At 36.2% G+C, this 25,995-nt stretch overlaps 1 protein-coding gene across 1 annotated transcript in view; it reads left to right on the top strand.

The window, feature by feature from the left end:
• Positions 1-346: 346 nt before the first annotated feature.
• LOC118198488 (neprilysin-2-like) overlaps positions 347-25,995 on the top strand; it is a 93,030-nt gene continuing 67,381 nt past the window's right edge. Inside the window, exons 1-4 of the mRNA XM_085821453.1 lie at positions 347-506; positions 13,396-13,467; positions 13,632-13,730; positions 25,028-25,177. Coding sequence (XP_085677579.1) covers positions 347-506; positions 13,396-13,467; positions 13,632-13,730; positions 25,028-25,177 — 481 coding nt within the window. The remainder of the gene's footprint in view (positions 507-13,395; positions 13,468-13,631; positions 13,731-25,027; positions 25,178-25,995) is intronic.

Here is a 25,995-nt window from a genome sequence, read left to right as displayed (position 1 = left end):
ATTGATGTCATTCAATCCGGATTGATGGTCTTAACCTAGCCAAAAAGACATGTCAGCTTACTCTCGCCGTTGAACCAATAGAGTAGCATTCACCGTTATCCCAGCTTACTCTCGCCGTTGAACCAATAGAGTAGCATTCACCGTTATCCCAGCTTACTCTCGCCGTTGAACCAATAGAGTAGCATTCACCGTTATCCCAGCTTACTCTCGCCGTTGAACCAATAGAGTAGCATTCACCGTTATCCCAGCTTACTCTCGCCGTTGAACCAATAGAGTAGCATTCACAGTTATTCATAAGTGGGATCCCCGACGCTAAAGCGTCAGAGTCTTACAGTGTATGTCCTCTATGTGTCTTATATATGTTGTGCGAGAGGTGGCCTGTGGAGGTGCAGCTGGCGCGCCTGTGAGCCCTGTGAGTCCAGTCAGACCACAACTCCAGGTGAAGGGCGCTGCGCCCTCCAACCTCTACATTGGGAAAAAGTATGATAGCTTATCTTATCATGATGGTAAGGCCGTCTATATTTACTGTGTATGTGCGTGTTGTAATGGCTGTTCGCTCAAAGTTTAGTCCAATGGGGGAGAGTGTCCGCGGGGTCCTTCGGTCATGCTTGCGGGGCCTTCCTGGCTTTCTTCTCGGTACCTCGGCGAGCGAGTCCTTGGTATCGTTGGTGAGTGTCATCATAGTTAATTACTACAGCTTATGAATATACTGATCTCAGAGTCATTTCAAACGAAGGTTTCGTAAAATTTCGAGGGGTCTGATGAAACCTAGTGAATAATAAAAGCATTTAAAGAGATGCATTCTATATGTAAAGATGGCAAATATTTATGACTTATTCGGTGATATTAGAGCTTTATATAGCTCAGGTAATAACAGCAGAATGTGCGGCCTTGCTAGAATGTGTCAGCATTTACTGACTGCTGTTGAAGAAGAAACAGATATGAATAATAATTATCCTGAAATTCATTCGCTAATTTTAAAATATATTATTCAAATGTATCAAATACTACACGAAGAAAAGAATAGTAAGGTACAGAATATGGGTTATGACACTCTATCAAAAATGACCAGATTTCTTTTGTGTAACTAAGCCTACTTTATTTTTTAATGATTCTAAAACCATTAAAAAAAAAAAAAAGTTATTGCTCAAATTTAAACATGTTTCCAGGTTGGGCTTTCCCGACATCTTTACTTCCTAAATAAACAAAATAAAGAGGTTTAATGCCATTGAGCTTTAAATAATCAGATGCTTTGTTATCACATCGCTTCGGTAAAGATACAACACACTCAGGTAAATGGACTATTATTTTTTTACCATACTTTGTGTTTATTTCTCTAATTTCTGTAACCGGATACTTTTCATTGATATTAAGTTCGCTCATTTTCTTGAACTCATTGAGAGAACTAAATGTGTTTAATTCTTGTAACAATTCCATCTTTACATATAGAATGCATCTCTTTAAATGCTTTTATTATTCACTAGGTATTATTAATCAATTACCCATTGTCTCTCCTTTGACGCTCTAGAAGCCATACATAATGGTGCACTGATGGTATAAATTAATACCCTCACTAAATATACCATGCCAGTGGATTATGTGGGGGACGAATGTCCCCTTACAAAAGAAGCATGCGATGAAGAGGAAAAGTGGCGTTTGTAAAAGCGGCGTTTTGGAAAAGTAGCGTTTGTAAAAGTGGGTTCGATTTTAATGGAGGGTTGGAGAGCCATCACATTCTAAAAGTGGGTTCGATTTTAATGGAGGGTTGGAGAGCCATCACATTCTAAAAGTGGGTTCGATTTTAATGGAGGGTTTCGCAGTCATTGTTTCGCCCCAAAGGTCACTGCGCCAGCTCTCTCATTTGTACACTACTTATATTCAATTGTCAAAGTTGTAGCTGTATTAGACATGAATTGCGCCATTTTGGAGTCGAAACCTTTCAGAGTTGCATCTGTCCTCTCTTTGGGTGAAATGAAATTTCTGCTGAATATCTATTGTTCATCGGTCGTGAGTTTCTCCTTATTTTCAGTCATCAATTTAGAACTGACACATGAAAAAGCCAGACATCTGTTAATTCTATACAATATGTACGTGGCGTGTACACATAGGAAGCTGAGAAAAATTAGCCTGTACTCTAATGTGGACTGATTTTTAATTCAAAAGTGCTGCTTGCTTAGCAAGAACTTTATTGCTCTAAAGTCGTCGAAACCCGGACAGAATACCGAAAATTCTGAAGTTCGCCATAATCCGTTTGCGATTTTACCGAGAGGGAGCTTCAAGCAGTTTAAAATGCGTGGCGTAAGGAGCATCAGCATCGTACTAATTTTTACTTTGGCTTCTGCATTACGAGTAAATTCAGGTAAGTAAACTTACTTAATTTTTAAATCCAAATGTTATGTTACGCAATTAAATAAGATTTTCTTCACGAAGAAAGTGTTCCGTTACTAGAGATTTCGATATTAACAGTGGCAGTGAAGTAACCGATTGCAAATTCTTTAACGATGAAATCTAAAATCTTGCAGTACTAAATGGGTACAGAGATATAAAATATCAATACGAATATCTACATTAGCACCATGATGCTACAGGAAAAAAAAGCTTAATAGTATTTGGCAAAAAATGCGTAGGTTTCTTTCATGATTAGTTGAATTTTAATATTTGTGTATCTTTCATGATATAGTTTCGTAGGATACAAATTCGTACATTAAGTATTATTTAGAACACTTATCAGGACCAATCGTTGCATAGAGCAAGAATTGTTTTCAGGACAGTTTAAAAAATATTTAGAATATATTAATAACCTACTATATTTAAAAACTAGATTTTATTATCTTCGAAATAAGTATTATATTGTTAATGGGCTGAAATACTAAAACAACTAAAAAAATTAAGGTACTTTTCCGTTTTGCCGGCGCAGGTGATAAAGTTGCCAGTAATGGTACAACTGATGCCAAAGAGAATATCCTCCCTGGTAACCTTTTACACCTCATTTTAAAACAAGTCGCAGACATTTCTTATCATATTGATTGTTTCTTTCAATACTGGCATATAATTAGATAGAATTTTTACCAGATATGTCAAATTTATGCCCTAAGGCCACTCGCGGTAATTAAGTCAATTAAGATGTCATCACACCGCTCACCCAAAGGCGAAAATATAGAAAAGGCAAAGTCAAGGGTTAAATTCATCCACTCTAATGAAAATGCATTAGCGAAATAAAGCACTGCGGTTTTACATAAGTTATTCGTACGAATAGAAGTAATTCTTGAATTTAAATTTGTATTCTAAATTAAGATTTAACAAGAAATTAATGTAGATAATTACTGAGAGAAATAGATTTTTGTAGTGTAGTTAACGTTAGATGAGATCACATGGGGTCACGTGATACGAACCGGCGAATCAGGATGTTGAACTATGAAAGCATAGTAAATTCTTAAACTAATGTTATTTTACAAATTTATTGTCTTTATTTAATGGCTTTTTACAAAATTTTAAACGATATTAAAATGTTTATGCCTTCAAAATTAAAAATTCTTAGAACTAACACTTTTTAACATTTTTTATGTGTATACTGTATTGTTGTCGCCAATAAAGTCTGCTTGGCGAGATTTGCCCCGACGAAACGGAAAAGTACCAAAATTAAATTTTGAGATAAAGTTATTTAAAGTTTTCCTTGGTTCTGAAGTGCGGGGATATTAACTGTTGAATTAACCTCTTAACTGCCATGATCCCCATTTGGAAATTTGTCTTAGTAGCGGAAATTTGGTAACTTTAATTCGATTGGCAACAATGGTTACTTTTTTACAATTGTTGTTTACAGTCAAACAACAAAAATCAGCGTTATATTTTCAAATTTTCACAGGACTAGTTTCGATGGTTTTACCGAACCATCATCCTCAGCTGCAAAAGCACAAATCCTCATCCTCAGAACCGAACAAATATTTGTGCTTTTGCATCTGAGGATGATGGTTCGGTGAAACCATCGAAACTAGTCCTGTGAAAATTTAAAAATATAACGCTGATTTTTGTTGTTTGACTTCTAAATGAAAATTTTTGTGAGTTTCAAGATTTCAACATTTTCAAAACGCGTGTATGTCATATTATTATGCACATCGTTTCCAACTTCCGTGTTCCGTAATAGTTTTATAATATATTTACTAACTCTTTATTGTTAATGTGAATTTTATTTTCCGGTGAGCACTACTTGAATGTCGATCCCCATTTGGGGCTCATAGCAAATTTCGGTTAATCTTTGGATTATGGTAACTTGGCGATTTTTTTGCGAAAATTTTACGACCAACCCTGCTACAGCAACCTGCTAGAATTTTTTTGGACGCCAATTTGTTTTCACGAAGTAAAGGCACTCAACATTTTTTTACAACAGTCTGCTAGCCGAATTACGCTTATGCCAGAACTTTTATCGAACCAAAGTGCTTAATCATGACGAAGATTAGGTGCGAAATTGGGAGAAAGTGCAGAATCGCCCACTGCTTACCGCGTTTTTAAGAATTGCACATACACGGTATCATCCATGTACACGTCGACCTATTTTCACTTAAAAAAACATCCCAGAATTGCATAAAAATGGCACTGCGCACACTCTTGACTTTATCCATGTACACTGCTAAAGTCCTAGCTAGTAACCTTTATCGCCTTACCAAAATGTCGCCAAACTACCTGTTACCATATACCAAAGATTAGCCCAAATTTCATCTAAATTCTAATTTCCAGTCTCTGTGTCAATCTAGACACTCAGAAATAAATGTAAATTGAGAAGGGAAAAAATTGGCAGTTAATGGATTAAGGAGTAAGCATTAATGAAAGGCTTCACCGAAATTCCGTCAGTAATAATACTTGCCCCCCTTTTTGTGCTTTATGTTGAATAATGCCGTATGCTTATGGCTCTAGAGACAAGAAATTAAGAATGTTGCCATCTTATGACATGTACTACAAATTATAAAATGGCATTTGTAATGTTTCAATGTTACATCATTAATGAAAATGCAAAAGAAAGTTAACACTTTCCTAAGAATAACATACATTTGCGTAAGTTTTAGAATAAGATATTTTTACTACTTAAACTTCCCATTATTGTAAAATACTGAGTAACAGATTGGTATTTCATTGCTGGTGATTAAACTTTATAGATCATCAAACTCCTTCTTAGATATTGCAAGAGATTTGTTGCGAGCTTCTTAAAATATAGCTTCCTGGAAGGACTATACATTTTCTCTGCTGCTTCCTGTATGTAGGCTTTCATATCGACAGTTTTTAAATGTGTCTCTTCAAAAGAAGTTCTACAGCAGAAGTAATGCAATAATTGTTTGGTGCTGTTCTGTTATCGGGACCGGAGTCGTCGCCAAATGTTTAGCCAAACTCTCCAAGAGATTGATTCATAAGAAGTCGCCAATGTTTACTTCTAATTTCGATACAATGTTAACTTTTTTAAGAAAAAGTAACAGAATGTCTTTTCAAAATTGGCAACGAGAATGCAGATTCGAAAGATGTAACGGTCACTTGTGTTTTCATTATTATTGTATTTACCATGGATTTGAAACTTTGGACTTGCCTAATGATGAAATATCTTCCATACAATTTTTTCAGGGGCGAGGAATTATTCAATCTGAAGAAAATCACGTAAAACCATAAAATGACTTTCTTTTGGCTAATCTTTAGAAAATGGTAACAGGTAGTTTGGCGACATTTTGGTAAGGCGATAAAGGTTACTACCTAGGACTTTAGCAATAATCTGAGAAGTACACAGTTCGAATCACAGATTATTTTGTCTCAGAGAAATGAGAGATCATAAGACATGCAATGTGGCATTTTCCGGAAAATTCCAATCGAGATTTTAGCTAAGAAGCATTTAGAAACAATTTCGTTGCTAAAGTGCAGAATCGCCCACTTATTTATTTGGCGCTTTTTACAAGAGTGAGAAGAATAGGATTTTTCTCAATTTTCTTTGACTTTTTAAGTGAAAATAGGTCGATGTGTACATGGATAAAGTCAAGAGTGTGCGCAATACCATTTTTGTGCAATTCTGAAATTTTTTTTTAAATGAAAATAGGTCGACGTGTACATGGATACCGTGTATGTGCAATTCTTAAAAACGGGGCAAGCAGTGGGCGATTCTACACTTTCCCCAAATTTTGCACCTAATCTTCGTCATGATTAAGCACTTTTGTTCCATAAAAGTTCTAGCATGAGCGTAATTAGGCTAGCAGATTTTTAGAAAAAATTTAGAGTATAAAATAAATAAATACCGTTACTTCGTGAAAACAAAATGGCGTCCAAAAAAAAAAAAAAACTAGCAGGTTGCTGTTGCAGGGTTAGTGGCCAAAGTTTCGCCAAAAAATCGCCAAGTTACCATAATGTAAAGATTCACCTTTTTTTTTTTTTTTTCTAATATCATTGGCAAGTTGTTTAATTTACATTACAAATTTTCATATATTTGCCTTTTCAGTGTAATATGCTGCCTTAGGTCAATAATTTGGATTTGGATTTGGATTACACTTGGGTAACAATTAACGTCTTGCAGAGAAATTGAATTATTATATTTATTCTAATGTGTTTGTGTGTATCTATCAACGGAGTTGATACAGATGATATTATTTTTTCAAATCTTTTCACTTTTCAATAAGTCTTCGCGTGTCACTGTTAAAACTCCACCAGGCCGCGGGTTTGCTGTCCCTGGTTTAGACTTTAGGTTAATTAATTAAAAATTTTATGATATCGAATCGAAAAAATAAAGAAACAAATTTTGGTGAATCTTTCCATTATGGTAACTTGGCAATTTTTTGACGAAAATTTGGCGACCAACCCTGTTACAGCAACCTGCTAGTTTTGTTTTGGATGCCATTTTGTTTTCACGAAGTAATAGCGCGTTTTTTTTTTTTTTTTTTCCCAACATTTTTTCCAACAATCTGCTAGCCGAATTACGCTTATACTAGAACTTTTATCGAACAAAAATGCTTAATCATGACGAAGATTAGGTGCGAAATTGGGAGAAAGTGCAGAATTGCGAACTGCTTGCCGCGTTTTTAAGAATTGCACATACACGGTATCCATGTACACGTCGACCTATTTTCACTTTAAAAAAACATCCCAGAATTGCACAAAAATGGCATTGTGCACACTCTTGACTTTATCTATGTACACATCGAGCTATTTTCACTTAAAACGGTCAAAGAAAATTGTCAAAAATCCAATTCTTCTTACTCTTGTAAAAAGCGCCAAACAAATAATCGAGCGATTCTGCACTTTAGCGGCGAAATTGTTTCTAAGTGCTTATTAGCTAAAATGTCACAGTCTAAGTGCTTATTAGCTAAATGTTTTTCGAAAAATGTCACATTACATGTCTTTTATGATCTCTCATTTCTCTGAGACAAAATAATCTGTGATTCGAACTGTGTACTTCTCAGATTACCAGTACAGATAGCTAAAGTCTTATCTAGTAACCTTTATCGCCTTACCAAAATGTCGCCAAACTACCTGTTACCATATTCTAAAGATTAGCCCAAATTTTTATTATACATTATAATTACCATATTTTACTATTCGCATGTGTCCCTCCTTTGCTTTGTTTAATTGTCTTTCTCCTTGTACTCACTGTGGAAAGTGTACATAATATTAAGTAACGTATTTTGTTCTTTTAATAAATTTAATTTATTTTTCAAAGAAAGGGAATTATGCAAACATTCTTCTTAATGTTTCTACAGTGATAATCTTAATGAATTTGGACGTTTTATTGAAAGAAAGTGACTATTCAAACATTTTGTACAAACTTTGAAATTACTGTTTTAGAAAAATGAAGATGTTTCGAAGTTTAACGAAATTCTGCCTTCGCATACAATGACAGATTTTTTTAAGGGCATTATTCCTTTTTCAAATGGACTTCTTGTGTGTAATGAATGCATTTTGTATTAAAGTGTTAGACTTTAATCATCTTCAGTAAAATGTATCTTTATACACGCATTTTATATCCTTATTACATTTGAAGAAACTATTTAAGTTTTTTACCAAAATACTTCACACGAATCTATGTACTAGCAAAGTAAGTGTAAATAACCGCTTTTTTTAGCAGACACTTTCAAGGAGCTGCAGTAATTACTTTATTATTAACTTAAACAAGTGATAATAATTTTTGCGTTTTGACATTCCACATGCGTTTATTGGTAACTATACAACACTATGGTGGTTCTAACTTTACACATAATTCAACAAATGATGTGCGTCAAAAACATACTATGCATATCAGAGAGTCGTATAACTAAATTTCTAATACCATTTATTTCCAACAATTTTCATACTGCTTTCACTGATTTCTTAGTTCAACACAGCTTACAATTCGGATCCGCAAAACAAAACTGCGATGTTATTGAACAAGATACTACCAGAGTTCTTTTTATCTTGGTTTGATCATTTTGGCATCGCACTGCTGGTGACCAATAGTCACTTGTGACCCGTAGGCAGCCCCAGCCCAACAAATTCCTCGCGGCAAGGAGCGAAAGATATGCCTGTCGTTGCCAACAGCCATGAATACCTTACAGGTGACAGTGCGATTTAGCTCAATTCCGCCCCTAATTTAGATGGTCCCCCCGGGGGTCGACGTAGAGAACTCTGCGAAGCTACTGGCTAGGATCTGTACCTAGGCAGTCTCGGCCACGGGGTATAAAATTTCTGAACTTGGTGGTTCTGAAGGCTCTGGGAAAGGTCACTTATTGGCCGGCCTCGGAGTCTGGCACGTCCTAGCGCGTCGTGGTACTAGTAGCCCGGGGGTCTCTCCCGGGTTCGCTGGGTAATGTCCCGCTGCGACGGGCTCGCCCAAGCGACTGGTAGGAGCATTAGACGACCGGTGCTGCCTGGTGTCTTATCCAGGTGGTGCGCTGCTCCCTTGGAAGGTAATAGTGGAGGATGAACCTCCACGACGTGCCCAAAGGGGGAGTACACCTGTAGTGGGATTTAGTTCCCGGAGCAGGGAAGCCCAAACTTACTTACTTACTAATTTAGATGGAGAGCACCCCGGGGGACGGGTCCGAGGATCTTCCACCCCCTCTTTCCCTACCATCAACCTCTCGAGAGGACTCGCCGCATATTTAGAGTGCCCCCCACGCCGCATGGATACTGTACATTTACAAGCATCCATTCCTTCTCCGGGATTCAAACTCGGACCCTTCGGCACGGCAGTCAGCGACGCTAACCGTTTGGACGGATGGCATCGCGTTAAATCTGTTTGCAGATGCATTAAGTTACAACGTAAATTCGGAACAACGTTCTGTTTGGAACAACGTAATTTCTCTTTGCCGTAAGAATCTGAAACTTTACTTTTTCACTTGAAATAATTTTAAAAAATAATCCCAAACCTATGTGATATTATTATCTCATTTCAGAGATATCCGATAAGCTGTTTTTGAAGTTTACAGGATTATTTACATACGCATTTAATGTAAATGTAGTCTTAAAAGAGCAGGAAAATTTTTAGGTACAATAAAAAAAAAATGCATGTATCTTAACATTAAATTCAAAATATCTGATTATTTAAAATAACATCCTTTATCAGGTACTGACATATTGCCTAGAACTTATCCCAGATGTGGCAGCCAAGTGTAAAATCGTAGAACACCAGTAGTTTGACTCGAGCTTCAATCTCGGCGAACAGGCTGACTGCATGGGATTTACAGTGAAAGAGCCCGTTTCTTTTCATAAAGTAGCCACTAAAATGCACCATCCTTTAGGGCAGTAGTGCCCAACCTTGTGCTCGCCAGCCCGATTAGGTACTATGACCAAAATATATTTTTAAAATAACCATTCCTTTATATTTCTTAATTAATATGTTAAAATAATTGTTAAAATATGGTAAGCATTTATAGCCATAAGAGATATCTTGCAAGACGTTATAAAATAATTGATTGTTTGACTGACGAACTTGAGAGCGAACATGGAATCTTATTTCTTCATTCCGATGTTAGATGGCTCAGCAAGGAAAAAGTACTTCAACGATTTGTAGAATTTCTTTCGCCAAAAAAGCAGTTTGGGGAATCCAGAAATGAAAGTTATAAAGAATTGGGTCGTAATAATTGGTTATCCGATCTGTATTTTCTCACGGATATAACAGCGAAACTGAACAAACTGAACGAAGATTCCAGGGTTGGTTAGTTTGGTTTGGTTTATTTAATCATGGCAAAGCACACTAGGGCTATCTACCTAAGGGAAGGGATGCCTTCGTGGAGGACTTTCTGAGGGAAACTGACTCGTATACATGTTACCATGAAAGACCGAAATTGGAGAATGCCGACATTCACAAATACGTCGGTGAAAGATCGAATATTGTACTACGTTCTTGCATATTCGGACCCTCACCGGTGTATGTCGACAATCACAGATATGCTGTGGTGAAAGTCGAAAAGAGAGGTCATAAAGTGCCATAATAGTTTAAGTTGTTGCAATAAATAAGATTTGAATCACATAATTGAGTAAGTTTTTTATGACTGTTATTTTATTTTCTCCTTTAGAACGTACTGTATAATTAAGTAAGTTTTTAACTTCTATTATTTTCCTTTCTCATTTTGAATGTATTGTGTGTTTTAGGTTCTCCTGTTCTTAAGTTCTTATTTCAAGTTCCAAGTGAATTTATTCGCGACTGAATAACGCAGAAGAAAATATAATGTTGTTACATGTTCAACATTCACCATTAGTACATGGTGAATGTCGACATTGACCGGTGTAAGTCAGAAATAAGAGTATTTGGAAAATATTTCGGACATGCATCAAAAGACTATGTGAATGTTGACATTCACCGGTGAAAGTCGACATTCTCCAGATTTCGGTGTTTTACTGTAACATACACATTACACATGGCGAAAACCACGAAAACGCTCATGCAGCCAGCCTGTTCGCATAAGATTACAGGGAAAAGTGGAAAAAAAAAAAAACTGATTGGGACTGTAACTGCTTTTCAGGTAAAGTTAAATTTGTGGAGAAACCAAATGAAAGGGGGAAAAAAATCACCCATTTTTCAGAATTTATCAAGCCATATTAATAACCACAAGGCAATTGAAACAGAGAAATACTCGGAAAATCTAAATGCACTGAAAAATAATTTTGTACTTCGCTTCTCTAATTTCCATAAAGTTCAACCAATATTATTATTCATCTCAAACCCATTTGCCGAAATTAATATTTCAGATGTATCACATAAGATTGGAAATATGTTTAACAAAAATGTTGATGTTTTGGAAATGTGCTCGCGATAGGCCAAAGGTTGGGTACCACTGCTTTAGGGAGATAACCCTTGAATGTTAATCTAAATAATCCAAAAATGTCCAGTACTCCTTTGTTAAAGCAGCTACCAAGATTGAATTTCCAATGAACCGAAATATCTCGTCAAAATCTTGCTAAGATTCTGTAAAAATGGTAACCACATTGCAAACTGTTGCCACCAAATATTAGAGCCCTGCATTTAAAAAAAAACTAATATTTAAGAATCTACGCGAAATTTTTTTTTTTTTTTCCCGTGCAGTGTTGTTATTCCCCGCTTTGAAATCCTTGAGTTTTTTAATCAAAAATTCTTTAATGTCTGACAAAATACGGAATAGATAATAAAACAAATTTCAACTTAGAGCTTCCAGATGCCCATATTCAGTGGAGGGTTACGTTATTCAAACTTGGATGGCTCTAGGTACCGTCGTTTTATCACAATGAGAGAAACATACATATATTTATGCAGATTCTTCATTGTTTAATTTCTTTAACAATTTTTCTTTAATAATTAAATTTTTCTTAATTAAAAACACTGAGCTGTAATATTTGGTGAAAATATTTTGAAAAGTGAATCAACGTAGAAAGTTAATCGACGCAAAATGCCAAAACGAAATTAATAGCCCTTCTGAGATACCGCCCTTTTGGGCTAATACTAATATTAATTTTGGATAAATAGTAAAATCTAACTTTTAATGGAATCTCCTGGTTTCTATACCCGTTATGAATACAGAGGCTGTTGGCACATTTTTAGACGATTTTGATAAGCGGTAATAAAAAATCGTTTCCTGCAAAAGAAGTAATTGCAATTGTACTATGTTTTTAAAAGTCAAAAATTATCGTCTGTGGCTTGAAAGTTTTGTTTTTATTCAAGATGGCGAATTTAACAAAGCAGTGGTTCGAAGGCTACATTTACTCTCTTTCCGAAGAAGAAATAGGCATACTCCGTTATCCAAAAACGATGCGAGAGTCATGGTTTTGTGATATCTAATGCGTCGATAGGTAATATCATCAACAAGAAAGGAAAAATACGTCGAATTGGAGCCTCAAGTGGGACAAAAATTCCAAACAAGTATCCAAGGAAAAAACGGACATCTTCGACTATTGCAAAGGTACGTTGTTTAATGTTAAAAGAAAATCCCCCTAGTCAAAGGACAGATTCAAAATCATTAAAATGCTCGGTGTCCACTGTAAACAAAATGATAAACGTTGATTTAAATCTTAAGAAAGCGAAAAAACGCAATGTGCATCGTCTTCTTCCAAAGCATAACGCTCGACGCAGGACGCGCTGCAGAATTCTATATGAGAAACACTTATCCAAAGAAAAATGGGAAACAATTGTGACAATAAATGAAGGATGGGTGTATTTAAATGATTGTAACAAAAAAAAGAGCCATTTATTATCATAAAAGGGGAGAAAAAATTTTAAGTACATGGTTCAAAGAATCCGAAAGAAAGTTTTTCTAAGGGATTCATGATTGTTGCTGGTTTTTCTTATAATGGAAAGTTAAGAATAAAGAGAGTGCAAAAAAATGTCAAGATGAACTACAAATACTATCAGGAACATATTTTATCGCCTATTTTTCTGAATGAAATACCATCGCTGTACCCACAGTGCCATCCATCTGTGAGACTCCATCAGGACAAAACCAGCAGTCACACATCAAAATCCACTGTAAATTTCCTAAAAGAAATGGAACAAAAAACTGGTATGAAGGCCATACCTTTCACTGATATCCCTTCTAAATCTCCCGATGTGTCATCTATGGATTTTTGTGCTTTCGGACTTTTAAAAACTGCATTATCCAAACGTTGCCCGAAAACCCTAACAGGACTCTGGAAAGCTGTTCGGGAGGAATGGGATAGAATAGCTCTTCTGCCACTTCAAAAGGCATAATTATCTTGGAAAAAGAGGTGTCGAAAGATAGTTCAGAATAAGGGATGTCAAATACAACATTTAAAACACAGGAATTTTATGTAATTTAGTTTTGGGAATACAATATACATCGTCTAAAAAATGTGTGAACAGCCTCTGTACTGGTTCCTATACTGGTTATGAATGTTTGTACCAATGAGAAACTAAAAATGCGAGAAGTTGAGACCCATATGGAAAAAATTGAGCGGGATATTTAATTTCAGAATTTGTAGTTTTTGGTGTCATTTTAGCTTGCTTCGAAGGATCGGTTAATCATGTTAAAATCATTCGAGAAGGTAAGTGTAAATGAAATGCCGCAAAAATTTGTAATAGTATCTAAGGCTGTGAAAGAAAGTCATGGGATATCCGCATAAGATTTTTTTTTTTTTCTTGTGAACATTTGCATTGACGTGCATTTATTTAACTGCAATTCAAAAAATATTCACGTATTCTCTTCCAGATTCAGGACATGATGCTGATCATTCTTTGGCCCAAAGCAGTTCATTGTCCATCGACTCCAAGACAGACATCTGCCAATCGCAAGGTTGCCTAACAGCAGGTAACATTCAGATTTAGTTTCCATAACATTCCTTATTAATAAAAGAGAGATTCTTGAGTTTTCTGCACTAAAAGCAATTATTTTGTAAAAGAAAATGTACAAATGTTGCAAACTGTACAGATTTTTTTTTTTTTTTTTGGCTTATTACGTGCTCCGCTCTTAGGTACTACATGGAAAAGAAGGGATGCCCCGTGGAGATCTTTTTAAGGGAAACCGGCTCGTATCTATGTTACACATGGGGAAAACCACGAAAACGCCCATGCAGCCAGCCCGTTCGCCGGGACTCGAACCCCGGACAGAACTACCAGTGTTAAGCGGCTTTTACCGCTCGGCCGCTGGTGGCCTTAAACTGTACAGATTGCATCACAAATGCATTTGTGATGAAAGCATGCAATTTTCTGTTTCGACTCTTGTTTATAGATATCTGTCTTCAAGGCTCCATGATTTAATTTGCACGCGTATGGTATTCTAAAATGGGGCTCTGTGGATAGCGATATATTCTCAGATTCTTGAGGTGTCTTTGAATGCAAGTTTTTTTCCTCCATTTCCATTTTTAGGTTCTTAAAACCTTCTCGCGTGGGCTATAGACATTAATTTTCCATTCATTTTCGCCTTTTAAATAAGTATTCAGGCAGGAAAGTAAAGAAAAACGATGTGATAGTTTTTTCCGTATTCCATTCCACTTTATTTTTTAATTCTCTAAAGTGGTCTTAAAGTCCTTGAGACTTTTAATGCAGTCAATGCATAAGACATATATGTCCCAGCCCCCCCCCGGGAAAAGGTTTTAGAGCCAGATTGTGAATATATCAGATTAAATTTTCTGATTTCGGGAAATAAGTTTTTAATACTAAGCAGAATAAAGTTTCACATTAATGTTGCTTTTTCATATAAAATTCATTCATTCCGTGGGAAGCAAACACAGAGTGCTTTTTATTCAAGAAAGCCAAATAGTGATCAGGCGGGTAAATCCACTAAACATTGTGTATCAAGGTTCTTTTCCCGAGAAAGTCCTCCACGGAGGCATCTTTTCCATTCCGCAAGTCTCCTTCGTGTGTTTTGTCGTTAACTAATTAATCCGATTTAATTTAATCTTTATCTTCGAGGCGATAAAGCACTGCGCAATGGGCTGGATACTTATTTTTTTAATTTAGAAATAATTTTAATTTAAAATAATTTTAATGGCAATACCTGTTTATTTCTGGAAGGAGAGCGACTTCGTAAATTTTTCTCTCGAAATATTTGCAGTTTTTCAATAAAATAAAAGTGAAGGTTGATAGGTGCTTTACTTTAAATTTATTAGTCCCTTTACTGACATCTATGCATTGTCACCCATAATTTAATTCATAAATTAAAATATGTATGATACTATGTATGTTTCAAATAAAATGTGTTTTCTAAACTGATTTATACTTTGTTCACAAAGTTTGTTTTCCTCATGATTCAATGATAATTTCTTTCGAACAGCATTGTTAATTCATTTAATATCAACTGATTATGAAAACAATTACAATTTATTTCCTCATTGCTGTTAATCATGTTGAAAGTACACGTGATACATGCTCTGCTGTGACTCTGTAATATTTGAAATTTATAGTGGCACTTCAAGGAAGACAAGCCCACGAGCAGTAAAGTCGCTGAACACTTGTAGTTCGGTCCGAGGTTCGAATCCCGCGAACGGGCTGGCTGCATGGGCGTTTTCGTGGTTTTCCCAATGTGTAACTTGTATACGAGCCAGTTTCCCTTAGAAAGTCCCCCACGAAGATATCCCTCCCCTTAGGCAGATAGTGTGCTTTGCCGTAATCTCAATAAACCGAACCAATTAAAGGAACCAAATGTTATAGTAACCCTGCTCACTTTTCCATAACACCTTTCAAGGGCGGCCCACTAGCGGCCGAGTGGTAAAGTCGCTGAACACTGGTAGTTCGGTCCGAGGTTCGAATCTCGCGAATGAGCTCGCTGCATGGGTGTTTTCGTGGTTTTCCCCATGTGTAACGTGTATACTAGCCAGTTTCCCTTAGAAAGTCCTCCACGAAAGCATCCCTCCCCTTAGGCAGATAGCCCTCGAGGCTTTCCCGTAATTAAATAACCTAACCTTTCAAGGGACAAAGAGAAGCTTCTGATGGAATTTGAATGCCGCAGGCATACTGTTTGGCACATTGAACGTTCACATAAAATTGTTTATGTGAATATTCTCATCTTATAGTATAGTTTGAAGATTGTACGATGCCAGGCACTTCGTCAATAAACGTACGCTTACCCGGAGTGCAAGAGAGAAATATGGTAAGAAGTTTAAGGAAGATTTTAAAAGGAACTATTGGAATTTGAAAGATTTTGCAAAGACAATAATAAAGATTATAAAGACGAACAAAGATGGATTTGGCAATCAACACTGAGACTCAGATTTTGAACTTTAAATCTTTTTATTATATTTGTTTTTACTGGACAGTCCCTTTTTTCGATAATACTGCCATCTAGAAGGATCGGGGCTGCGTCCTTATAATGATACCTTATGTTAGATGCGTACAATAAAAGAACAAAAGAAGTATGAAGATTCCTTTTTTCCTGAGATTGATTGGTAATTCATTACATGATCCCCCATTTTGCTCATGAAAGGGCTTAAAATTTCATATAAAATCATTTAAATATGCATGTTCATTATAAGTCTAAGTAAATATCATCGATAGCACGTCAAGTTTCTAAGACATTAATATACTTCTCTTCGAGTATATACAATATACAGGGTTATTCAAAAAGAAAGAGCAGATTTCAAACATTTATTTCTCCCAAACTACAAAAGATAGAAACATGATTCTAACGTTAATGGATAGAGAAAAGTTTACAATTATGGTATGCATTTAATGTATGCATTCAATAACTGCAGTTTGTATAGCTTCATATGCAGACGATGTTTTAGAACTCGCCATACCGTTGGTTGAGGAATTTTAAGTTCTTTGCTTGCTCGCGGTGTGGATTTCTTTGGGCTCCTTTCCTAAAGTGTACGAATACGCTCGACATTCTCGTTCGATGTGCGTCGACGTCCCGTGCTTTTCCCTTTGCAGATGCGTGTATACGAGCCAGTTTCCCTTAGAAAGTCCTCCACGAAGGCATCCCTCCCCTTAGGCAGATAGCCCTAGTGTGCTTTGCCATAATTAAATACACCACACCACACCCTTTGCAGATGCAACCATCTTCTACGAATTTTCGATGCCACTCGTAAATTTGCTTATGACGCGGTGGTTGTTTATTAAATTGACGGCGAAATGCTCGCTGAACTGCAACAATGGACTCTAGTTTGCCAATTGTAGAAAACAAAAAGACTTCTGGGTACCTTTCCGTTTCGCCGGCGCAAATCTCGCCAAGCAGACTTCATTTGCGACATCATACAGTATACACATAAAAAATATTTAAAAAAATGTTAGTTCTAAAAATTCTTTTTTTGAAGGCATAAACATTTAAATATCGCTTAAAATTTTATAAAAAGCCAATAAATAAAGACAATAAATTTGTAAAAAACATTAATTTGAGAATTTACTATGCTTTCATGGTTCAACATCCTGATTCGCCGGTTCATATCACGTGATTCCAAGCGACCTCATCTCACGTAAACTACTCTACAAAAATCTAATGCTCTCAGTAATTATCTACATTAATTTCAAGTTAAATCTTAATTTGGAACACAAGTTTAAATGCAAGAAATATTTCAATCCGTACGAATAGCTTACTCAGAAATTATGTAAAACTGCAGTACTTTACTTCGCTAATGCATTTCATTAGAATTGATGAATTTAACCCTTGACTTTACCTTTTCTATATTTTCGGCTTCGGGTAAGCGATGTGATTGCATCCTAATTGACTTAATTACCGAAAATGGCCTTAAACATAAAACTGAACTATCTGATAAAAATTCTATGTAATTATATGCCAGTATTGAAAGAAACAATCAATCTGATAAGAAAAAGCTGCAATTTGTTTTGAAAATGTGGCGTAAAAGGTTACCAGCGAGAATATTCCGTTTGGCATCGGTTGTACCATTATTGGCGACTTTATCGCTCGCCCCGGCAAAACGGAAAAGTACCGACTTCTGCTGTGATGTCGCCGCCATTTCACTACAGACTACCAACCGAGCAAAAATACCAGAACAAACAACAGTGCCAATGCGGCCATGATTGGAACCCGTACTAAATTGTACACTTTTCTCTATCCATTAACGTTAGAATCATGTTTCTATCTTTTGTAGTTTGGAAGAAATACATGTTTGCAATCTGCTCTTTCTTTTTGAATAACCCTTTATTAGACTTAAGCGCTATATGCAGATCTTAAACCTTACGACAATGATAAACTATTTCCACGCTATCAATAACTAGAAACATCGAGTATTTATATTAATTTTAAAATGTGCGAATAAGAAAATTAAACTGCTGACCATCCAAAACGCAACACCGTAAAGGAAGCACTCAAACAGCATGAAACTTTGCATCATGTTTATACCACCATGGAATATGCTCTTCATCCTTCCAGTATGCCTTCGTGGTGTAACAGTCGTACACTCGACGCGTATTCGAGAGGTCCAGGTTCGAGTCCCGAGGAGGGTATTGCGCATTTTTCATGCCTTCTGCTTCAGAATAATTTAATATCTCAACAGTGGCGCACGAACTAAAAGGTGGCGGAGGATAATTCGTCACCACCAAGATTTGGCGATCGGATCTCGCCCTTTAAAAGGGAGTATATAAGTTATTTTCTCCCTCCCTCCAGTAGTTGCCTTGAACTAAAAAGCATCAGCTTTGTATAAAAACCTTATTGATTTCTAAAAACATGAAATATTTAAGAGAAAAATTGCCTGAACCGCAGTGCGGCTAAGTACGCTATTCTACTGAAACATAAACATGAACGACTGTTGCCATTCACACAAACTTAATAGTAAAATAAAGCATGTTGCCAGAAACAAGATTATTGTAAATCATAGCATAAAATTAAGCAGTGAGAAAATAAAATATACAAAGAAAAAAAGAAATGTATTAAATATACATCCAACATTAACTCCCACCCTTGCCATTGCATTAACAATAGATCATTCCCGATGCAATGGCAGTGGTAAAAGGTTTACTACACGTCTCTTAAAGTAACCATTAACAGTTTTTACTGTAACAACTCTCTAACATTGCCATCGTAGCACATTCGGCTTGTGTTCGAGAGGTTGAAGTTCGAGTCCCCGCGAAGGCATTGCACATTTTTCACATCCTTCTGCTTCAAAACATAACCTAATGACCCTACATTGCAAATGATCATGATTACAGTGGCCGAGCACATCATGGGCGACTGCAACGCTCCTTATAATCCATATATAAAGGGAAAGATTGATGTTTTGAATAATGTGAATTGTTCTGTCGTGAGATTTTTTTTTTTGTGTGTGTCCAGCTTCAGTACAGCCTCGTAGAAAAACACGAGCATCATTAGAGCACATTTTTGAGTTCGACCGAGGCAGAATCGCTGTTCTAATCTAACCTAGGCAGAATCTAATGTTCAAATATTATATGTATAATTTTTATAATAATGCAAATGTACGCTGTGTTACATTTATGATAGTCTGTGTTAAATTTGTGATTTATGTGACCCTGGCATGTCAAGAAGCAGCAGCCCTTGTATGGCCATGTATTTGTCTTATGTAAAGTCAATAAACACTGGGCCTGGGCGGTAGGACGAGAGTGAACTCCCGGGAGCAGTTTTGGTCGGTAGGGCCGCCGCCGGGATGAATCGGGCGCTGCGTCTGGTCGTCCCGTGCGAGGCTCTATTGTGGCCTCAAGGTTCTCTCTAGATAAGGTGGACGTGGCGCTACACCAATTAACCTATGGTGGAGGGGTGGTGCCCACGTCCCCCGTCGCATGTTGCATCCTACTACGCCGTTCTCGCTCTGTATTCTGACTATCATTTTTAAATAAAGATCACTAATTGCTGTTTGCTGTCTCTGTCTTCTTCCAAAATTTCATCACTTTCTCACCACTCCTTCTTGGTGTTGCATTTTCAATGTCGAGCAGTGTATGTAATCGGTGGATGCAGGAGCGAAGGACTGGTGGGCAGGAGCAACTTTGTGTTTAATTTTGGATGGCCAGCAGTGTATAACTCTCTTTATAAGTCTCTCTATTAATTATAACTCTCTTTATGTACCATGCTACCTCGTGTAGCAAAATATAAGAATTCAATTCCTTTAAACTGCTAATAAGATGACATGTGATCCTTATAAAGCATGAAGTGCAAATTCAAGCTTTCGGGTAACATTTACATTCAGAGAAAAGTCTTCAGCTCGAAATATTATATCAATATGCATCGCGTTCTGAAACATTTTGCTATGTCATGATTTTCATGTGGCCTTTATGTTTTGGGAGTATTTGGTCCTAAATACATATTTCCAACTGCAGAAATATTTTAAATGATTAAAAATATTTTAGCTTGGGTATTTTTAAATTTTAAAAAGTCGAAATATAACTTTACGCAATCTACCTCCCCTTACTGCCCATATAAGTATAATGAGGAAAATGTTATTATCATTTGAAAAAATAAAACATAAAAAAGTTTAATTCCGTGCAACCAAAATTGACCGAGATGTTTAATTTTCAAAATTTCAAATATTTGAAATCATTTCCTACTCGTTTTGGCATGTGGATTAGTAAATAAATTAGAATAATTTGGATTTAATTTTTTTCCTCTTAAATATCATTCATTCATTTTGTGATTTATTAGTGCGTAATATACGGCTTCCGTTCGAATCCCGGAGAAGGCATGGTTGTAACTGTCTGTCCCCTTCATAGGAGACAATGTTGGTCCACCTATTAGGTGCCTCCATAATAAAGAGACCACCACATCTGACCTTGTATAGATTAATGGACTGTGTTACACTGTAACAATCTCCCACCGAAAAAAAAAAAAAAGTACGTAATATTCTTTATTAATGTGTAATATAAAATTTTGTTGCAGTTTCTGTATGGAACGCATTTTCACATAAGTAATTTACAATTTTCGAAAGCTAAAATTATGTTATAAATATTATCGTGAAATTTTATTACTTTAGAAGTAGAAACTAATACAATAATTTATTAAAATGGAAATATTTTCCATTTTCACTTCCTTATACGAAGTAAAGGAAGTATTGTATTCACGAAAAATTCCGGTTACCATATTTCAACAAAAATATTCATTTTAGCCGCTATCGAATGCAATTTGACAATGTTTTTACGTGACATCTGTACTGAAAGGGCAGAATAAAAGACTTTTTTCCCCCAACCGAATTATAAAAGTCATTTAAAATGGATTCAAGAGAGATTTTTTCGTGGCGTCTGTATGCACGTATTAACTCAAAAACCAGTAATCTCAGAATGTTGAAATTTTGTATATAGGACTGCTATAGCATGTAGTTGTGCACCTCCACTTTTGGTAGCAATCGGCCGCACCAAATATATACACTGAAGTGACAAATGTCACGGAATACCTCCTAATATTTTGTCGGTCCTCCTTTTGCTCGTAGAAGTGCAGCAACTCGACGTGGCATGGACTCAACAAGTCGTTGGAAGTCTCCTGCAGGAATATTGAGCCATGCTGCCTCTATAGACGTCCATAATTGTGAAAGTGTTGACGGTGCAGGGTTTTGGGCACGAACTGACCTCTCGATGATGTCCCATAAATGTTCGATGGGATTCATGTCGGGCGATCTAGGTGGCCAGATCATTCGCTGGAACTCTGCAGAATGTTCTTCTAACCAATCGCGAACATTTGTGGCCCGGTGACATGGCGCATTGTCATCCATAAAAATCCCATCGTTGTTTGAGTACGTGAAGTCCATGAATGGCTGTAAGTGATCTCCAAGTAGCTGAAGGTATCCATTTCCAGTCAATGATCGGTTCAGTTGCACCAGAGGACCGAGTCCATGCCATGTAAAACAGCCCAGACCATTATGGAACCACCACCATCTTGAACAGTGCCTTGTTGACAACTTGGGTCCATGGCTTCGTGGGGTCTGCGCCACACTCGAACCCTACCATCAGCTCTTACCAACTGAAATCGTGACTCATCTGACCAAGCCACGGTTTTCCATTCGTTTAGGGACCAACCGATATGGTCACGAGCCCACGAGAGTCGCTGCAGGTGATGTCGTGCTGTCGGTAAAGGCACTCGTGTTGGTCTTCTGCTGGCATAGCCCAAGGAAGACAAATTTCGCCGCACTGTCCTATCGGACACGTCCCTCGTACGTCCCAGATTGATTTCTGCGGTTATTTGACGCAGTGTTCCTTGTCTGTGAACATTGACAACTCTACGCAGACGTCGCTGGTCTCGGTCGTTAAGTGCAGGTGGTCGGCCACTGCGCTGTCCATGGTGGGATGTTATGCCTGAAATTAGATACTCTCAGCACACTCTTGACACGGTGGATCTCGGAATGTTGAATTCCTTAACGATATCCGAAATGGAATGACCCATGCGTCTAGCTCCAACTACCATTCCGCGTTCCAAGTCTGGTTATTCTCGTCGTGCGGCCATAATCATGTCAAAGCCTCTTCACATGAATAACTTGAACAGAAATGAAAGCCCCGCCAAAGCACTTCGCATTTATACATTTTCTACGCGATACTACTGCCATCTGTATATTTGCATATTGCTATCCCATGACTTTTGTCACTTCAGTGTATATGTATGCCCACTCTGTTACACGACTCAATATTTTTATTCTTATATGTTGGTAAATTTTGCATTTTTTGCTTTAAAAATGATTGAATTATGTTGTTCTTATCTTTCGGTTAAGGTTTTTATGTCTTTAGTTATTCTGCATACAATATTTGTAGAATTATCAACGATTTAAAACTTGTTTAATTGCGCCTAGGCGTAATTTTTTTTTTTACCAAAGCAGCCATATTTGTTTACATTTGAAACTTAGCAGAATAGTGGATTAATTCTTTCTGCACCTTCAGTGTCTTTTTGCCGAGTGGTTTAGTAACTTTTTTCGCGTCTGCTGGCCCAATTGGTTGTTTTTGCTTAGAATCTGTAATTTTAATAAAAATTTTTTTAAATGCTTTAACTGTATTTGGTGTTTTATGTTTTTCTATATCTTCCAATTTTTAATGAAAATAATTTTACCTTGCAGCGAAGTGAGAACGGTATTAATTGAATGAGAAATATTTCTCTAATGAAATTCGAGGAAATAAGTTTAAATGAAATACAGTAAAAAAATGCGTATAATTTAATATTCCGTACAAGAAAGTTATATGGTGTACATTCAGCTTTTTTTATTTATGCAAATAATGCTACGAGTTGGTTATGCGCTAAATGTATAAGTCTGTCATGTTTTATGGAACATAAATTCTCTAAGATTGTGTGAATACGGTCTCATTTTTGAAAATACAAATTATATTCATCAAGGCTTTTCATGGTAACCTGCATAGTCGTTTGATCTATTACACCAAAAATCTTTCTTTAAACTGATACTGGACATACAAGTGCGTGCAAATTACCATTTCACTCTTCCTGTGCTGCCCCTTAATATGAGCTCAAGTTTTAAGATTAAATATCTGGGTCAATTTTTGTCGTATAATATTCACTTTTTTAATATAATTTTTTATAATAGGTATAAATTTTTTCTACGTAAAACTATAGAGAGTGGGAAGCTCATTCGATCTAGAAATTAAAGTAAAATTATAAACTAAAGAATATTTTACGCTAGGGAATTACAAAAAATATCATTGAATAACATTTCAGAGAAAAAAAAAAGAATTAAGCTCTAAATGATTCTATTGTACTTATTAAACCACCCGTCACGGCAAGTGGGAAATGATGTCAAGTATCCAGATTTTGGAATTAAATATCTCTCTCATTTTCATCGAACAAAAATTTTTTGTTTTATTTTATTTTTAATAAGGAGCATAAAGTTTACCCCATTATAATTATAGGGACCGGGGATCATGCGGAATGGTAAATTCCGTTATGTTTACAGAACTCACTTTCTTAGATTTAAAAATCTGATTGTGACTCCAAGTGACTTCCTTGCACAGAATATTAAATTATACGCATTTTTTTCTGCATTTCATTTTTTAAACAACTTTTAAATTGTTTATGAGTCTACAAATATTGCATGCAGGTTAACTAGAGGCATAAAACCTTAACCGGACGATAAGAACAACCTAATTCAATCATTTTAAAGCAAAAAATGCACAATTTACGAACATATAAGAATAAAAAAAAGAAGAGCTCACGGAGCCGAGTAACAGAAGGGGTATATTTATATATATATTTATTTACCTTTAGTGCAGCCGATTCCCATCAAAAAGGGAGGTGCACAACTGCATCCTATAGCTGTCCTATGTACAAAATTTCAACGTTCTGAGGCTACTCGTTTTTGAGTTATGCGAGATACAAACACATACGTACATAAAGACGCTGCGAAAAAATCGCTTTTGAATCCATTTTAAATCCATTTTATAATTTTTTGGGAGAAAGAGTCCTTTATTCTGTCCATACGTACAGATGTTACGCAAAAACATCATTAAATTGCATTCGATAGCAGTCAAAATAGATATTTTCACTGAAATATCCATTTTGACTGCTATCGAATCTATGATTCACCTCGACGTTTTCGTGATTACATTACTTCCTTTATTTCGTACAAAGAAATAAAAATGGCTAAATGCATTTGCAACATTTCTTGTAGTTGAGTGTGTGTGTATTGAGAATACGGCAAAGCACACTAGGGCTATCTGCCTAAGGGGTGGGATGCCTTTCGTGGAGGACTTTCTAAGGGAAACTGGCTCGTATACACGTTACACATGGGGAAAACCACGAAAACGCCCATGCAGCCAGCCCGTTCGCGGGATTCGAACCTCGGACCGAACTACCAGTGTTCAGCGATTTTACCGCTCGGCCGCTGGTGGGCGAAATCTTGTAGTTGAAAGTAGACGTTTGCGACCAATATTTGCTAAAAATAAAGGCTGGGTAAATAATTTTGTAGACATGGTGCATGGTTATTCGTACATGTTGAGTATTTCGTACCAAGAAAGAACAAAATTTGCAACAAATTCCTCATTGTCCATCATGAAACTCTAAGCCGTCTACTAGAGACGATAATAATCAAGTTTATGACCACTTCAGTGTAACTGCTATTAATTGTAATCTTTAATTTCTGTTTTAGATTATTAAGTCTTTAAAAGTGTAATCTTTTATTCTTCACAATGCAAGTTCAGTGTTTTCTGGTATTCTAAAAATTTCACAAAGTAGTTTAAAACGAGTCAGTTTTCTTAACTGATGATTTTCCATTTTTCTTCCAGCTGCCAATATCAAAAGAAATTTAGATGAAACAGTAAATCCTTGCAAAGATTTTCATAAATTTGCCTGTGGTGGTTGGATACAGAACCATTACGGTCCTTATGATTCCATCCTTTCTGACGCTGAAGGTCAACTCAACTCGAAGCTCAAAGGTAATGAAGCAAATTTTCATTTTCAGTTGCAGTCATTTCAGATGTGAAATAACATTGCCTTCAACTAGCAAGATTTCATTAATCACAGACAGTTTAACAATCTCCAAAAACTATTAAGTTTCTTACTTTGCGGGTTATTTTAGACAGAGTATTTTAGATAGGCAAATAAAAGAAAAGAATATCGATGTAACAAATGTTATGCTTTTTCCGGGTTCGGACACTTTTGGCGTTAAATCATTGTTTGGAAAAGATTACATCTTTACGTGCCGGTTTCATGATCATACATAAAACGTATGGCGTCGTATAAAATCTGTCCATTGTTTCTATCTTTTGAAGAAATTAAATCATTGTTTGGAAAAGATTACATCTTTACGTGCCGGTTTCATGATCATACATAAAACGTATGGCGACGTATAAAATCTGTCCATTGTTTCTATCTTTTGAAGAAATTAAATCATTGTTAAATCATTGTTCGGAAAAGCTTACATATTTACGTGCCGGTTTCATGATCATACATAAAACGTATGGCGACGTATAAAATCTGTCCATTGTTTCTATCTTTTGAAGAAATTAAATCATTGTTAAATCATTGTTTGGAAAAGCTTACATCTTTACGTGCCGGTTTCATGATCATACATAAAACGTATGGCGACGTATAAAATCTGTCCATTGTTTCTATCTTTTGAAGAAATTAAATCATTGTTAAATCATTGTTTGGAAAAGATTACATCTTTACGTGCCGGTTTCATGATCATACATAAAACGTATGGCGACGTATAAAATCTGTCCATTGTTTCTATCTTTTGAAGAAATTAAAT

Source organism: Stegodyphus dumicola, chromosome 7 (assembly GCF_044657685.1).
Source record: "Stegodyphus dumicola isolate Sdum_Otavi_A_Nest chromosome 7, ASM4465768v1".
NCBI classification, from domain to species: domain Eukaryota; kingdom Metazoa; phylum Arthropoda; class Arachnida; order Araneae; family Eresidae; genus Stegodyphus; species Stegodyphus dumicola.
This window is presented reverse-complemented; position numbering and strand designations above follow the sequence as displayed.